The 18807-nt window shown below is 33.7% G+C and overlaps 1 protein-coding gene across 1 annotated transcript; it reads left to right on the top strand.

Moving 5' to 3' along the window:
* Positions 1-16133: 16133 nt before the first annotated feature.
* LOC121392681 lies at positions 16134-18049 on the top strand. Its single transcript, XM_041523788.1, has 3 exons — positions 16134-16406; positions 16886-16952; positions 17775-18049. The coding sequence occupies exons 1-3, from the start codon at positions 16134-16136 to the stop codon at positions 18047-18049; spliced, it is 615 nt and encodes a 204-aa protein (XP_041379722.1).
* Positions 18050-18807: the final 758 nt, after the last annotated feature.

Genomic DNA, 18807 nt, shown 5'->3' with positions numbered 1-18807 from the left:
ATATTTTAATAAACCCCAATATCATCAACTCTGACTTTAAGAAGGGCAAACCTTAGATATGAAGTGAAAACTTTATAATTAACACACATAGGACAGTAAATCATAATCAATTTACCTCTTATTATTCTTGTATTCTTAATTTTGTATGTTATTTTATAATGATACTTTTAGGACCTCATTAAATATTCTAATAAAACAAGAATAATAATAATTATCATTAAATTGAAGTATTTAATATATTTATTTATTCATTTATCAGTCAATCATTCACTCATAAAATGGGGGGTCCTATCACTGCTATTGCTGTTTTTTATATTCTGGGTCTTAAGTTGGTCTCATGATAGAAACTAACTATATAATAATGGGACCTAGATATAAAATCTTTGCTGTGGTTAAGTTGATATTTTATTCATAAAGATGTTTACACATGAGCATCTTCTAACAACGTTGTCTTTTATTGAACAGACACTATGGCAACAATCAATCTGGCACTGGACCAATTTAGGTGCATAATTAATAGTATTACAAGAATGAAAGAAATAATTACATTATTGACACATAGTAAACTAGTTTCTTATAATGAAGTTGGTTTCCTTAGCTTTTAAAGTAAAGTAATTCGTACACTTACTAAAACGCACCATTAGCCTTAGCATTATGCTACTCTACTTACATTTCTTTTGTTGGGTAGATTTTTACCGCGTATATTTTCGCATAGAGACTCGTTATTGGAAGACTGGAGGCCCTATCACAGAAGAAAACGAACTGCGGATCTGGTTCTCTCTTTGGCCATCTCTTTCTTCACCCCACCACACGCACAAATTAGCCAACACACACACACACCAAGCAACTTATTATTCAAACATAAAGTAGGCGTGTTATAATAATAATTTGACCACACCCACACCAAATTAATTTCAAAATTTTTAACAGTTTTTTGCAGATTCCAAAATAGCACTGAAAACATAGAGAAACATGATATTTTTATAATACATAATTCTACTTACTTATAGTCCAATAATAGTTACTGGTCCTTCAACTCTCCTCGACAGCTATTCTCTTCTTCTCCTTCTTCTGTTGTTGATACTTTCTCTCTCTCTCCTTACCAAACTCTTTTAACAATTTCAATACTTCAAATTCCATCAAAGGAGCACTTATATGCTACAAAAATAAATAAAATGCAGTGTTGTAATTTGACATGGTTTTTCCATGTACATGTACATGTATTTTAAACATGCTCACATGTTTGCGGTTAATTAAATACAAATTGTCTATATTAATTTTAATTTCACGGAATCTACATTATAAAATTGATTAAACTTATTGCAACTACTATGATACCAGAACAGTACGCACCGAATTAATAGTAACACTATAATAATAATATTAGCAGTATCATTCTATAAATAGTAAATTTTAATATTTAGTAACAGTGAACATTAAATGTTCACTGTGAGAATTCCCATGTTGTTTTTTTTTGTTCCCAACACTCATTCAATGACATGTTTTCTTTTGGAATTTAATCTTTTTGTATTGGTAATTATAATAAGATACATTCAATTGAACTTACTTTCAAAGATGCTCTAAATTCTTCTTCAGTGAGATATCCATGTTCCAACATACATCCTCTTTTATCACTAATACTAAAAATAAATCATTCAATTTTACGTTGTTTTTAACTTTGGAATATTTTGTTAATCTATTAAATCCAACCATTTTGTAACTTGGTGTTGGTAATGGTTTTGGTTCTTTATAGCCCCTGTGCCAGCCTAATGAGTAATGTGAGACTAGAAATGTCTTAGATGAAAATAAATACATCTCCTTTAATATTAGTCATATCGTTTATAGACTATTTAGCTAAATACAATCTAGAGTTGACTTACTAAATACCCTATAAGGGGAAAAATAGAATACTCATACAAGATGAATGGATGGTGGATCTTGATGAAAGTTAAACTAAATCACCCTTTATTTAGGATTCATACAAGCAATTACAGATGGCATAAATACAACCTTAGATTAGATGAACTAAATACCAACCATTATATTGAATAAATATATACAAATCCATATAAGTAGATGAACTACATACAACCCATTCCATTAGATCACTAAAATACAGCATTATATTAGACTAAATACAAGTCTTTAAAGAACTACCTACAACCATCTAAATACAAGCCATTAATATTAGATGAACTAAAAGACAACCATTAATTAGATGAACTAAAATACAAGCATTATATTAAGATGCCATTCCAATAGGATTTTGATGAACTAAATACTATTTATATATTAGATACAAATACAATTTATATTAGATGAACTAAATACAACATTATATTAGATGAACTGAATTAACAGCCATTATATGCCTGAATACTACAACCATAATCATTATATAGATGAACTAAATATACATTATATTAGATTACATTATATTAAATGACTAAATACTACCATTATACCTTTAATGTTTTCAAGTTTTCACAATTTTGGCAAGTACTTTAGCAATAGCTTTAACTCCTTCCAATGAGTATAACGATTGTCCCTGGAGTAAAGAAAATATTTTTTACATATATAGTCAATATTACATGCATGTTCAAAGAACACAATCATGTACAGAGTTTTTTATACAGCTATTAAAAGTTCGTTGATCTATAAATAAAAACTCTTAACTCTTTGTGAACAAGTGCTCATCAGTTGTTTTCAACTTACGTTATATCTAATTCTTGTAATGTTGTGTTCACTTTAAGGGCATCAGCTAATGCTATAGCACCTTCAGTACCAAATCCATTATATGCTAAATTAAGGACCTTTAGCATTTGGTTTGACTTGAGACCTTGAGCTATAGCAATAGCACCTTTTCTACGAATGTGATTCCAACTGAGATTTAGTGTTTGCAGTACTTTCACTTTAGCTATAGTAAGATAAATAAAAACGTACACATGATTTGTGTTTTATTGACTATAGCAGCTCCCCAGTATTTACCACTGACTTCTGAGAACTCGTAAGTGACTAAGGTCTAGATAAGTGATACGAAGACTGACCTGTGGGAAATGGAAGATCAATGGATGGATAAATAAATAGATAGATAGATGAATGGCCAGATGGAGAGCTAGATGAATTGGAAATAAATGCTATTTCAAAGTCCCCTATTAATAACAAGTATTCATTCTTCTATCCAATAGTTGATAATGTTATGACAAGGTGACTAACTTTGATGATTTCACTAACAGGTTCAGCTGCCTTGTCATCAAATACACTTCCTACAATAAAAAATGTTTAATAACAACATGTCTACATTCCTTGTTATAATGGAAAGAAGTGTTATATATTCATTGTAGATATAGTATACATTCATCCATCCATCCTTCCCATTCATTAATCCATTTGACTAACCAACTGAAGTTGCAGTGAGTAACAGTACTATTTGAATTAAGCATATCTGCTATAGCATATGCTCCTGTTGCACCAATAGAATTATTAGATAAATCAAGATGTGTTATATAACAATTCTCTTTGAGCATATCAGCAATAGCTAGACCACCTTCTTTACTTAGACCATTATTGCTTAAATTAAGATGAGTCACACTGGTGTTAGACTGAACAAGGAAAAAAACACCCCCCCCCATATAACTGTCCATTAACCATTATCCATCCAGTAACCTCTGTCTGTTCTCCCATCCATCCATCTATCCTATCCATTGACTTATCTATCCATCCAGCAACACTACATACAGTAAGAGGTACAGCAATGGCTTTAGCTCCTTTAGGTCCAATATAATGGTGACTCAAGTCTATAGTAGCCTCCCTTGATTGAAGGCAAACGTATAAAATGAGATAAGCCCAAACCTGGTATAACACCAATCATTTCACAAGCTCTGGGCATATGTTCTCTGACCAGTAACATCATATTCTTCTTTTCTCCTCTAAATACATATTAATAATGTATGTTACTATAGTCAACTGTACTAATAGAATAGGTGGACGCAACAATGAATTGGGAATGAATGATTGACAAAAAGAGGGATAGGTGCAGTACATTGATGGACAGATAAATGAATAAATAAGATGAATGGATGGATGGGTGAGTGAATGGATGGATGGGTCAGGTGAATGGAGGACAAGTAAGATGAATAGAAGCAAGTACACACTAGAAAAACACATCCTCATTCCTGTACCTTCAATATATCTAGGTCTGGTGTCCAGCCAGGCATCTGAACCTTCAGATAGTACATCAGTATCTAACTGGTCATCTCCCTCTCTTCCTGTTGACAGACCAGTCCCTCGATCCAGTTGCTATCTCAGAACCTCCCTCACCAGGCTCACTGAATTCACCCTTCCTTCACCCTCACCAAATACATGTCCACTCTCACCATTTTTAACTACATCAGAAATGATAATCTGTAAAAACAACGAATAGATAAAGAAATGACTTGACTCTATCATAGTACATGAAATAATAATGTACTACATTTACGTCCTTATTATTGTCAATTATTTTAGAGTACATTAAACCATAATACTAACCGGTATCTCTACTTTATTGTCTGATGATAATAACAGTACCTAACTCCATGAGGAGACTTCACTAATTCCATTCTTCTTCAATATCCATGTGTTGGATGATGTTAAGTAGTTTATCATTTTAGTTGCTATGGTTACACCTGATTTATGGGCGTGGCTTACAGGTGAGTACAAAGACTTTAGCCATAGATAGTATAGGCTACGTAACCATAGGTTACGTAGTCTATACTATCTATGACTTTAGCCGGAGCAGATTTCTAACCCTTTCTTTTAAGTTTTCGATTGCATTCTCTCAATGAGCAGATAGTTGCATCTTGTGAATTATTGCCTTAATGCTTGTCTGGAGAATATAAAGGAATTTGTTATAAAGTTTGATGGAAGGAAATGAACAATAATGAAGAAGTGTGTTTAGATAAGATTTTTATTTGTTGTAAACTTGAAAAGAGACAATGATATTTTTACATTAGTAATATGAAATTAACACAATAAAACAAACATATTGACAACAAGGCAGACAACTAACTATACATTTAGTGTCAAACTCAGTATTACACATATAGTTATCAAGTATTGCATTTAGTTTTTTGGACAGGAATAACACTTCTTAGTTGAAAAAAACTTTTGTTGGTGTCACAATTCTCATTGATGATACTTTCTTTTAACTGGTAAAGACTTTTAGCTAGATATTGTGTGATAGTTTTTTTGACTGTGATTGCTGCTTTGAAGGTGTTTATTAGCTGTAGATTATGGCATGAGACTCAGTACAGTGACAGTGTTCCCTAAAGTTCTAGCTCATGAGTTTGCTTTAAAGGATGTCACAAGAGGCATGTCGATTAAAACCTAGGCGTAGTTATCAGATGTCCTGGGAGTAGAATGGGGGTCTCAAAAGTGTCTTCATGTTTTTAAAGTATAGCAGTTTATAGTGTGGAATCCACAAGATGAATAAGTAATCATCATTAGGGGGGCAAATTCTACACTGTATTCGATAGCCAACAATTATGCACAGATTTTATACTGTGTAAGAAGATACTGAGCTGGAGACAGGTTGTGATGTGACTGTCCTTTTTGTTTTTTGTAGGCTAGTGTAACTGAAGAAGGGTTTTTGAAGCTGTAGTTGCAACGGGCTTGTTGTATCTGTTTTACTTCACATATCCTGTGAGAGAGCCGCTCTCTCCTATTTCAACAACGAGTTTTCTAAAACATACTTTGCTCATAAACCACTCTGATACAAAATACTTCTGCTTTCATGCATATATTCTGCATATGTGGTTTATAATTGTGTCTTCTAGTGAAAGCCACTTTGTTTATGAAGGTATGACTGTTGTACAGAGTAATGCTAATTATGAAGATTAATTACAATTTGTGAATTAAGGGTACCTTTGGAAATCATCGGCTGTTCATGCCATTACTTAATAAACTATCATTGTGTTTTTGGAAAAATTTCTTGTTAAATAAAAAGTCCCCTTTGAATGGCACTCTAAAGGGAACTGGTCAAACACTATTGGTGGGGAAGTTTCTGGATAACCAGAAGACAACTAGTCTACATAGAGCTTAATGACACAAAAAGACAAGTGCAATGCGCAAGGTAGTCGATAATTAAATTTTTGTGAGTAGGTGGAAGTATACATCTGTTACCAAGGACATTTAAATTTACAAATTAGCTAGACGCTATTTGTAAATTATTATGAACCCCCGGCTTAAATGATATCTTATCAAACCTATGAAGCTAAACTCTCAGTTTTGGAGTCCCAATGTGGAAGAGTTGGGTTTAAAGCCTCTGCAAAGTACAGTGGCTGGTCAGACTTTGGGCCAAGGACCCAGCTGGTCTGGTAGCATCCCTTCATAAGAGAATGCCCCTGTAATATATTTTTAATGACTGTGGAGTGTATTTTGTTATTAAAAATGGCTAAGTATCATTTATTAATTCCATTTTTCATATTAAAATAATGTTTTCTTTGTGGGCTACTTAAATATTTTCCTCTTAAAACTTAAATTGTGGCCCAGGTTAATATTCTATATTATTTTACATTTTAAAAACTGGCCAGTTCCAGTATTTAAATAGATTTTTAAAAACAAAAACATATGTAAATAGATTATGAAAAAAAAGCAAAAAAAAAAACCTTGTGTGAAGTTGCCCAAACGATTTCCTACAGCTCACCCACTCAGGGCTTCCCCTTAGGCTCCAGGATTCCATGCTATTGCTAGCTGGGACCGCCACCTGGCTTGGTAACCCTCGTCCGAAGACGAGGTAATCCTGGCTGGAGGCGTCGCCCTAACTTTAAACCAGCCGTACGGGATTCAAGCTCTTAGGGAAGTCGCATTCAGGAACCGGGCCCACAAATACACCAGCCTCTTCTCGTTTAAAGGGAGACTACCAGCCCTATCCTAGTCGGCCTTTCGAGACTCCGAAGAGTATGACTGGTAACCCATCTCAGAGGTTCTGATGTATTGCAGAACGCTGGCCCACAACACACTGGCAATCATGACTGTTTTATTTCTTTTTTATATGTACGCAGATTTTGTCTTCATGCTCTGTGGGGCGCACTGTGTACGTTTATGATCTCATTAACCGCAACTATTACTAGCATCGATGAACTAAAAAGACTCTTAAAATAATTAAAACTAAAAACTATATTTTAAAGAGCAAGAATAAAAACTAGTCCTACTTAAGCAAAACTAAACAAACACTACTAATTATAATAATTTTTATTCATAATTATTTTAATTTATAGGGTTTAAAAAATAAAAATCATTACCTAAATAAACACTAGTACTCTTCTTCGTTATTTTTGTTGCTTCTATCTACATTTATAACAGCTCCTTTAGTTCCTCAAGTGCTGTTTAAAAAAAAAAGTGCATTGTAAAAATATAGTATGTCAAGAGAAGCCAGGTAATAAGTTATAAGCACACAAAGTTAAAAATACCAGTTAAACAAGTTTGGATGCAATAAATCTATATACTATCAGGCACAATGAGGACAGGGGTCAACTTCCTTCTTGGAGGTGGAGATAAGGAAAGAGGTGAGGCTTCATTTTCATCTCTCTTCAGTAGGTGTAAAATCTTCAGGTACTTCTAATGTTAACTTCTCAATTGTACACACTGATCTCGTGAGGGACAATGTCTGATCTTTGGTACCTTTGTTACACATAAAGCAATAATTAAAAGTACTGACTATGGCTACTACATTAAAACATTAAGTTTTTTGCTATAAGGTACAATGACTTTGCTTGCACTTTTCCCATCAATTAATCTATTCATTACAGAGAAATAACAATGGCTTTAGTTCCTTTAGGTCCAAAAACTAATGATGAATCAAGTCTATAGTAGCCCCTCATTGATTCACCTTCACCCTCACCAAGTACATGTCCACCTCACCATTTTTTAACTATCAGAAATGATAATCTGTATAAAGAAATAGATAAGAAATGACTTGACTCTTCATAGTATGAGATAATAATGTACTACATATGTCCCTTATTATTGTCAATTATTGTAGAATACATTAAACATAATACTAACTGGGGTATCTCTACTTTATTGTCTGATGATATAACAATTCCAGCTTTTCTCATTTCTTGTTGTTTTCTCAACATTGCATGGTACATTTACGTGATTTGATGAGGAAAGCATTTAACCTGAGCCATGTCAATGTAATGTCTCCATTAATAACACAAAATTGTTAATTTAACAATCACAAAATCTAGATTTCACTACAAATTTTGATATGGTGACTTATTGCTTAAACTCATTTAGCTCTTGTTATAAGATGATGTATCATTTCATAAACAAATTAATATTATACAATCATTGGACCTAATTATGTTAAAAGATCAGCTATAGAAGCATGTATTTGATTGTATTTCTACTACTGTGTAGTAAAGAAATATTTTGGGGATATGAATGTCATAAAAAAGTAAAACAGTCTCACACGCTCTGGCTCTGGAGGTATTATAACTTCAAATTTAAGACAATCGTGTTTAAATATATGACACTTAGTATCAGCATCGTAGTCTAGTTTGTGTAATGAAGACGTGAGCTCTGAGTTTCTAACCAAGATTCATGATCACCTGTAATAACTCTATTACCTTCATTCTTATCAGAATAATCAAAGACATAATCATAATGATGATAATCACCACACTGATTGAGGAGTCGTATAATGATTTCCCTTTAAATGGCCACTGAAGATGATCATCATAAGGACCTGGCTTTATGTAGGAATAAATACACAGTGATGTCTTATCGTTATTGAAGTCCACTTCGAAGCACATTTTGTAACCTAAAGTATGACTATAGGAGGACTAAACCAGGTGGACCTTGTGCTCCTTGTTGTACCTGAATTTTTTCCATTGTAACCAACTGAACAACATTATACACAAACCTTGTCATGAATGTTACCAACTAAATGTTCTAAATTCAGTTTCTTTCTCTCAGCTCACGAACTTCAGATAATAGAAGATGTAATGTCTTATCTTTCTCTTGTAGTTGTCTGTCTTTCTCTTGTAGCTGTTTATCTTTCTCTGGAGCTGTTTGTCTTTCTCTTGTTAGTTGTTTGTCTTTCTCAACATCTGCCTGTCTTTTTCTCCATTGTCTTTTGTAAACTTTCATAGATCATTTTAGGGAGAGAGCAGTATGGGGACACTATAATCAGATAGATGTTGAGCCAGATCACAGCGACAAAGCTTTTCCTGACATCCGATATGACTAAACTCACATTCACCGATGCAGGGGACACTTATCAAGATGATCTGTAACATTCCTCGCTCTATTGGCATTCTAGTCTCATAATCATAATCATCATCATCATCGTAGTCATCAAGGTAACATCATTAGGACAGTTAATAGGATACTTGTCACATACTGGATGATGTTCATTAACTATCACCTCATGGGTCGACTGGTATCCACAATAATGACAATCAAAAGGACGCTTTGGACACTCCTCTTTATGATCCTCTAAATACTGACGTTGGGATTGTTGACCACACCCATAAGGACAATCCTCTTGAATACATGGGACACTGCAGTAAGTGGTTCTTTAGTTGACCTAGTTCTACTTCTTGACCACACCCTCAGTACACCATATCCACAGCCTGTTAAGAAAATTTCTTTCAAAATCTTTATCTGGTGAGGATTGTGCACTTGTTATGTCGACCACATTGGACACTGTGGAGTAGTTTTCCTGTTGTATGAGTTTGTCTCGACATATTCTACAGACATGTTGACCACACAAGTAAACTGGTGTGTGGGTTCTTCAACAATATCTAGACACACTGGACATATGACGTCATCGGAGGGGACTAACAAACTGATACTTGTAGTTGTATCTATCTTCACCACTAGTCTTACTAATTCCTTTTGAAATGTCAAGTACTATCTTTTCTCTATGTTTGAGAAGTGTCTTTACGCGTCTGGACATAGCCGAGATCAGCTAAGGGCGTGTCATGGCAAAAATTAAACCCCTAGACCAATTTTGGCTGTTAAAAAATGGTCCCGTGATGGCGAAAATGGTCCCAGAGACTACTTTTGGCTGCATTAAAATTGGTCCTTCCAAATTTTGCCTGGAAAATTTGTACCTACGTCTACATTTTGTGAGTAGGTTTAGTATTGTCCTAGTTCCACTCTGGTCTAATAATAAGATTATAAATACATGCATGTATTGAGTGATATTTATTAAAGACAGGTACATTATTAAGACTAACATAATTCTTAATATAAAATTTCAAAGCTATGGGTGTTATTATAATTACTGTACAGTGATTATTTTTAGTCTACCAAATGGCACTTGGAGCAGCAATGCAATCTTCATGATCATGATATGCCACTCTTTAATTTGCAACTCTCACACTCAACATTCAGATTTCTTTCTCTGTCTGGCTGACAGCTCGTACAGTACATTTCAAGTACAAATCAGCAACAGTATTTCTTGACATTTTTCAGTGTTAGCAGGGGAATGGGATAATTATCATCTTTTCAATGCTGTCAAGAAAGTGATTCCTTAATTGGAGTTGGATGTGTGTAGTCTCTTCTGAGTTTTGCTCAGAACAAAGAGTTGTGGTTAAAAGCCAAGCAAAAAAGCACCACAATTTTTGCACAATATTAATACTTAACTAGCTGAAATTGTACAGTTTTTTATTCTATCCTCCACATACCATTACACATATACTTCAACCTGAATGAATATATAAAAATGACTATCGTAGGTAACTAAATGAAATTGTTATATATCTCCAGTTTTATAAGTAGAAACAGCTACTCATGCTAAAGTTACCTTTCATTTATGTTTCTTCTTGAAAATCTAATCTCCATTCCTCATTACAAACTGGGCTGTATGAATGCAAATACACATTAGAAAAGTGGACAGATACATCCATCCTTGATTACCTGTACCTTCAATATCTAGGTCTGTATCCAGCCAGCATCTGAACCTTCAGAGAGTACATCAGTATCTAACTGGTCATCTCCCTCTCTCCTGTTGACAGACCAGTCCTCGATCCAGTCGCTATCTCAGAACCTCATTCACCAGGCTCACTGAATTCACCTTCACCCTCACCAAGTACATGTCACACCTCACCATTTTTAACTACATCAGAAATGATAATCTGTGCAACAAAAATAGAAAAAGAAATGACTTGACTCTATCATAGTACAAGATAATAATGTACTATATTTATCCTTATTATTGTCAATTATTGTAGAATACATTAAACATAATACTAACCGGTATCTCTACTTTATTATCTGATGATATAACAGTACTAACTCCATGAGGAGACTTCACTAATTCCAGTTCCTCTTCAATATCCATGTGTTTGATGTAGTAGTTTATCATTATTAGTTGCTATGGTTACTGATTTATGGGCGTGGCTGGCAGGAATTCACTAATCATGTCTATTCTTTTGGGTCCGTATGAAAAGGCAGAGAGAAGAAGAAGAGAGTGTCAAAGAGGATGATATTAAAGATTTAATGGTGTTGGCTATCAATGTAAATTCTATAGAGACGATGTTAAAGCAGAACTAGAGAACAGTGGATCAATGTTGATACCATGGATGGGAGACTCATCTCTTATGGTAGACAGGTAAGTAATAGTCTTATACATAGAGTGTTTACTAGTAATAAGTGTATTGTGACTGAATATCTAATACCGTGACAAAATTACAAACTCATAAAACTCAGTAAAGTCCTGGCAGGAAAAACACACGCAATGTGAAATTAATGTGTTAGGTTCCAAGTTTTGGGGTCTAGTGTTTAGTATTAATATTGGACTAAACTAGACCATTTTTGGAATTTAGACAATGAACTAACTTTTTAGTTTTCATGTGGTTCAGTATTCTACTGTTATATTTTAGTGGGTGTGGTGATAATATTTAATTATCCTAATACTCATGACACTTTAAATTATTTTAATATTGTTCTGGAGTACTCACAGTTGTCCCTGTGAACATATTTGTACTTCAATATACCATACCACTTGGTTTGTTCATTTTAGCAATGCCTAGTATCTAGTATAAGATTTTTATCAAAGATTCAAAGAAAGTTTGGCTAAGATGCTATTTTTAAAGTAATACTTACCTTCGTCAGCATTGAGAATAATAAAGTAATCATTAAGGTGACAAGGGCAACATTGTATTGTTACATTAACTAAACAGATAGTATTTTGTTTGTTTTATAGACTACATTGATGTGTTCACTGATATCATATAGTATGTATACATTTTATATGGTAGATTTCCATAAAATATAAATCATGACTAATAGCTCTTAATAACTAGTTCTTAGTTCTTATTAGGGATCATATCATTTATAATATAACTAATTAAAAGTCAATAGAACTTACATTGTAACATTAATAAGAGTATATATAATTGTAAAGTATATTAGATTCTCTTAATAGTAATTCTGTGTCTGTTAGCTACTAAATTTTTGTTAATATCAAAGACTGTAGAGATATAGAAAGTGTTTAATCAGTCACACACAAAGTTGTAATGCTCACAGTTAAAATGACTGGTTACCATGTATGTCTGTAGATAGTTATTTCACTTGTCAACTTTATTAGTTGTATACAACAATACTATAAATGATTAAATAAAAATAAGAAATAAAGAAACATGTAAATTTGTCTAAACCAGTTTTAGAACTGATGTGCACTGAAGTGTACGAGCACTAAAAAAGCAAAATGACAGATAATTGTTACATGAAGTACTCTAGTTATTAATTCATATATAATATACAATAGTAATATTATGATACAAAGAATGGTATAAGACTTGTCAAAGCAGCAGTCTCATCATGTACTCCACAGCTTCCTTTTATTTAAGGAGGTACTATAACTTTAAATTTGAGGCAGTCATCTTTTAAATATTGACAGTTAATGTGACTTTTGTGGTTTAGTTTGTCTAATGGAAAGATATTTACTCTGAGTGATTAGATAGTCTCCTTGCTTATCTCCAATAACTCTGCCACCTTCAGTCATGTCTTCATAATCAAAGACATAATCATAATGATGATGATCACCTAACTGATTGAGAAGTCGTACGATAACTTGCCCTTCAAATGGCCATTCGAGATCATTATCATAGGACCTGACATCATGTAGGAATTAATACATAATGATGTTCTATGACATTTGAAGTCCACTTCAAAACACATCTTGTAACCCAAGAGATCAGTAAAATAAGGAGGACTAAACCATTGATGCCTGTGCTTATACTTGTGGCTGAAATCTTCCATTGTAACAGACAAAACAACACCATAGACTTTTTCATGGATGTTACCAACTAAATGCTTTAAATCGATGTGTTGTTCTCTCAACTGACGAACTTCAGATAACAAGAGATGTAATTTTCTTATCTTTTTCCTCTAGCTGTCTGTCCTTTTGATGTAGTTTTCTGTCTTTCTCCTGTAACTGTCTGTCTTTTTGTTGTATTGTTTCTTTTAGTTCATTGTCTTTCTTTGCCAGTTGAGCATCTTTCTCCTGTAGCTGTCTGTCTTTCTCTTCGATTGTCTTAAGGACACTCTCATAGATCATTTTTGAGGAGAGAGCAGTATGGTGGACACTACTATCAGACAGATGTTGAGCTAGATCACAACGATGAAGCTTTTCTTTACAACCAACATGACTAAACTCACATTCCACCAACTGTAAGGGACATTTATCAAGATGATCTTGTAACATTCCTCGCTCTATTGGCATTCTAGTCTCATATAATAATCATCATCATCCATCGTAGTCATCAAGGTAAACATTCATTAGGACAGTTTAATAGGATACTTGTCACATACTGGATGATGTTCATTAACTATCACCTCATGGGTCGACTGGTATCCACAATAACGACAATCAAAGGACGCTTTGGACACTCCCCTTTATGTTTCCTCATGTGCTGACGTTGATACTGTTGACCACACCCATAAGGACAATCCTCTTGAATACATGGACACTGTTGTAAGTGGTTCTTTAGTTGACCTAGCTTTACCTTCTGACCACACCCCTCAGTACACCATATCCACAAATTGTTAAGAACATTTCGTTCAAAGTATTTATCTGGTGACGTTATACATTTATTATGTCGACACATTGGACATTGTGGGGTAGTTACCTGTTGTATGAGTTTGTTTCGACATATTCTACAGACATGTTGACCACAACAAGTAAACTGGTATGGTTCTTCAACAATATCTAGACACACAGGACATATGACGTCATCAGGAGGAGGACTAACAACTGATACTTGTAGTAGTATCTATCTTTACCACTAGTCTTAATAATGGGATTTTGAATTGTCAATTACTTTCTTGCTTTTACTTTTGGCAGCGCTCCTCTTGTGTCTGGACATAGCTTTAGACAACCGATATTACTAAACGCAGAAACGGTACAAGACTATAATAGAGAGATCATTGTTGTTCTATAACAAGTTCAAGTATATTTGAGTTAGGGTGTGGTTTTAAGTTAATTTAATTCCGAGTCACATGCATACCGGTACTCCATAATTTTATTCTAATTATTAATACACAATAAACAAGGTCAGTTTATTAATGTAATAAAATAGTAGATATAGCAGTAGTAACCGACATGGGGCAAGCACTTGAGTGCTTGTGCTTGAAAGCACTTTAAGCACTTTTTTGGAATGCTTGGAGGTGCTTTCAAGCATTTATTATATATAAGCATTTATGCTTGTGCTTGTGCTTAAGCACTTTATAGCATTAGTGCTTTAAAGCACTTTATAAGCACTTTTAAGCACAAAGGCTGCAAGTTCTTTGTGCACTTAGCACTCTTTTGCTATCAGTCGTTTATCCATCATTAGCAAATATAACTACAACTGTGTTGGGAGTTCCTGTATCTTTTTATGTAGTAGAGCAGCTGTTTAGTGTGGCAAACAAGATCTTTAGGCCAGAGAGATGCCGACTGGTAGATACTATATTCTATAACTAATGTTTATACGATCTAACAAGAAGTATTTTAAAAGTTGACTTAGATAAAAAGAATTGTTTATTTGAAGGACATTTTTTGTCAAAAATGCTTGTGCTTGTGCTTCAAGCATTTTTTAAGTGCTTGAATTTGTGTGCTTCAAGCACTTATTTTTTAGAAGCATAAATGCTTGTGCTTGTGCTTAAGCTCTTTTATGAATGCTTTAAGTTGTGCTTCAAGCACTTCAGTAAATGCTTGCCCCATGTCTGGTAGTAACATCTCTACTCTCATTCTGAAGAAAGAGATATGGCTACAATATTCCTACATAACTACAACTGAGTGACCTGAACCATTACTTAATCTGTAGTACATTCTCTTGCATAGTTTGTGAACTGTTATTATTATGTGATATGATCAATTTCAATTGTATTAGATTGACAAAGTTGTCATATTAATTATGTATTGTATGACATAAAGTCAAAAGACATGATAGGAAATTATCTAACATGGTCTAATTTATAGATAGTTTCAATTATATTTAATATTAAAGGATCAATCATTCATTATTAAAATGTTGTTGATAGATATTTTTGATAAGGGTTGTGGTATTAAAGACTAGTGATGTTGTTTACTCCTGTCCTATTGCTTGTTGCATTTATAGTTTGTAGTCAATGACTTGTATATATTGGGTAATATTATTAATTATGCTCTCTTTCTTCCCTAGGTACGATATACGCAATCACTTTGATGATAAAAGTCAGTTTGGTTTCAACCTAATCTTCCACCACGTAAAACAGAACAAGAAAAGGAAATTTGAACTATTACTTGATGAAGAACGATATCGTTTTCTTGTAATGATGTCTTGGAGAAAGATCTAGAGAGAGGCAAGCTCATCTACTTATCAATAATTCATCTTATACAAGTATATTTGATATATGGTGTTATACCTAGCTGGAGTACCTTGTGAAAAATTTTTTGAGTGACATTCCATCTGGGTATAAGACCATTATGAACTAGCAAAGTATCATACTACATTACACATATGTATTGTATCAGTAATGATCCATGATTTAATATAGAAATTATTAATACTAAACAAGAATGGCTTTAATTATTAGCTTCACTGTGCCAATAATTAAATGTGAATAGGTAACCATGGAAATTAAGACCATAACCATGGAAGTTAAGACCAGTAACCATGGAAATTAAGACAAGTGAAATTAGTGGACAGATTTGTCTTGTATCTTTTCTTATAACAGAAGAGGAACAAAGAGACAACATACGGCAGGAACTTACCGTGCCGTGGGATTTTCATATAACAATGAAACAGAAACAAGAGGAGGATTATCCACTAATGGATCAACCTGAGTTACCAGAACATCCTCCAACATCTTCTGTAGATATTGTAGAAGGATCAGATGATGCTTACCAAGATCCTCCAGATCTGACTCTACCACTAACTATAGAAAGAGTAAGAAGTTATGAATAGATGGATGAACAGATAAAATGGATGGATGGGTGGAAGAATGGAACGATTGATGAATGGATGGATGGATGGATGGATGGATGGACGGAGTGATGTATTGACAGGACACAGACAAATGGATAGCATCCCTTTTTGATAATCATTTTAGCCTCTTTCTAAGAAGTTATATTCCATCATTGAACACACAGCAAAGTTTATTAGTACACAAGGTCAACAGATGGAGATAATCATCAAACCAAACAAAAACATAAAACGCCAGTTTCTCCTTCCTACATCACGAGGATGCGTCTTTTTCCGTTCTATAAACAACTTTTACATGCTATTATGAAAGGTACTTATATTCCAACTACTACCTCTAGTAACAGGACCCAGTGGATACAGGAACCGATTCACCCGAAAGTTATTGAACTAGATCCTGAACGGTCCCTGTAAAACAAGAAGAGACAGTTGTTAATGAGGAACAGTCTGATTTAGAGAAAAGTGAATCTGATGACGAAGAAAGTTTTGAACTCCATCCTCTACTGAGAACAAGTTTGACGTCGTCTATTTTATCAAAAAGCAATAAAAAGAACGATAAAAAATTGCAAAATTCTGATCAAAATGGCATCTCATCAAAACTGAACAGTACTAGTAAATCACACAATAATAAATTCAGTACAGACTCATTCAGAACAGTAGCTTTGACTATTAACTCTGCCCCAACAGTCACTGACACCTCCAATGACGTCGATTCTCAACAAGAAGAGGTAGTCCCCGAGTAAGTCACTAATAATTTCTTATTTGGCAATTTTGCATGTTACAATACCAGCATTACTATCTAATGGACCAGTTTATTCCATCAGGTATTATGTATCATTGACAAGTCACACTGAGTAATGGAGTGAATTTCATGTACACTTTGAGGGTAACATTAAAATTTACTAAAGATAATGTTTAATTGTTCATTTAACTTTAAAAAGAACTCTCCTCTCATAAAATATCTATTTATCTATAGGGACACTAACCACTCGCTACAAACAACTCTTTGCTCCTGGCACTAATGAGACAGGTAGGCGTGATAAGTCTAAGTTACTGTGGTCAATTTTGATCATATGAATTTTGTCTGTGATATTATTGTATTGTTTGTGATGTTATTGAAATGCTTCAACCAGTCAGGGCCCTTCTGGGATACAACTCTGATATCCAGCTGGGACATGATGTAAACTTGTAAGTACCTGCCGTTTGGACTCTTCCATTTTAAAGATTTCTTACTTGTTTAATAGTAACAAGATAACTAAACTATAATTTTGAAATGCCCAAAGCCTCTCCATATTTTTTATTAAAACTATTACTAACTCAGTTTTTTTTTTTCAGCCTATACCACTACTTATCCTGGTTACGACATGATGAGTGCATATTATCATGCTTCTCAGATCTACCAATCTGGTCCGCCTCCCCCTCCACCAGATATACAGCCAATTGTAGACAAAACTGCCGATTATGTCGCCAAAAACGGTGATAGTTTTCAAAACACAATAGTCAAACATCATTTAGACGATCGACGATTTGATTTCTTACATCCTTGGAATCAATACAATGCTTATTACAAAGCAAAAGTATTGGATTGTCGCGAAAAGAGAAAAAGATGAAAACACTCCTTTTAACATGCAAAAGTTGAACTCTCAAGGAGCTGTGAGCTTCAAATTGTCCAGCAAACCTGTGACGACTTTAACATTACCTATTGGGTGTCGTGGACTTACATTACGATGAAGATGATGATGATATAGGAGCTGAGAACAGAGCTAATAAGAGGACACTTGAAACTGATGAGAGACGATTGAATAAGAAACAAAAGTTAACACTTGATTCTGGCGGTCAAATTGACGGTGAATTCAAGGTATGTAAATTTAGTATACTAAGCAATGATTGTAATGTGTTTCTTTCCATCATTGTAGAAATTTTTGAGGCACAGTCAGGTTGTTGTGAAGGATTTCATTCAACTCAAATTACTTTTCTATTATAATTAATTAATTAATTGATGAGGTGTACTATATTGAGGCTATTATAATCATGATATTTTAATTATTCAAATAAATTAATCATAAGGCATAGAGTTTCCACTGCACATACAAATCTAAAAATTGTCTAGTGATAATCTAGTAAAAAATGATACTTTTCTGTCAAATTTTTACTTAACGATGGATATAAAATTTTGAACGGGAGATCTATTATAAATTTGTGTGATAAGCATATAAAATTATTGTTAGACTTGTAATAGAAGTGTAGTAATATATTAGATGTTTATAATATCATAAATGTTGGAATGATGGTGATATAGGCGTGGTTGTCTGTGTGATCTTGTATATAGTCATATAACAATATCTCCTATTACATTTCCTATACATTG

Source organism: Gigantopelta aegis, unplaced genomic scaffold (assembly GCF_016097555.1).
Source record: "Gigantopelta aegis isolate Gae_Host unplaced genomic scaffold, Gae_host_genome ctg4283_pilon_pilon:::debris, whole genome shotgun sequence".
Classification (NCBI taxonomy): domain Eukaryota; kingdom Metazoa; phylum Mollusca; class Gastropoda; order Neomphalida; family Peltospiridae; genus Gigantopelta; species Gigantopelta aegis.
Note: the sequence above shows the minus strand (reverse complement) of the source record. Positions and strands in the feature narration are given on the sequence as shown.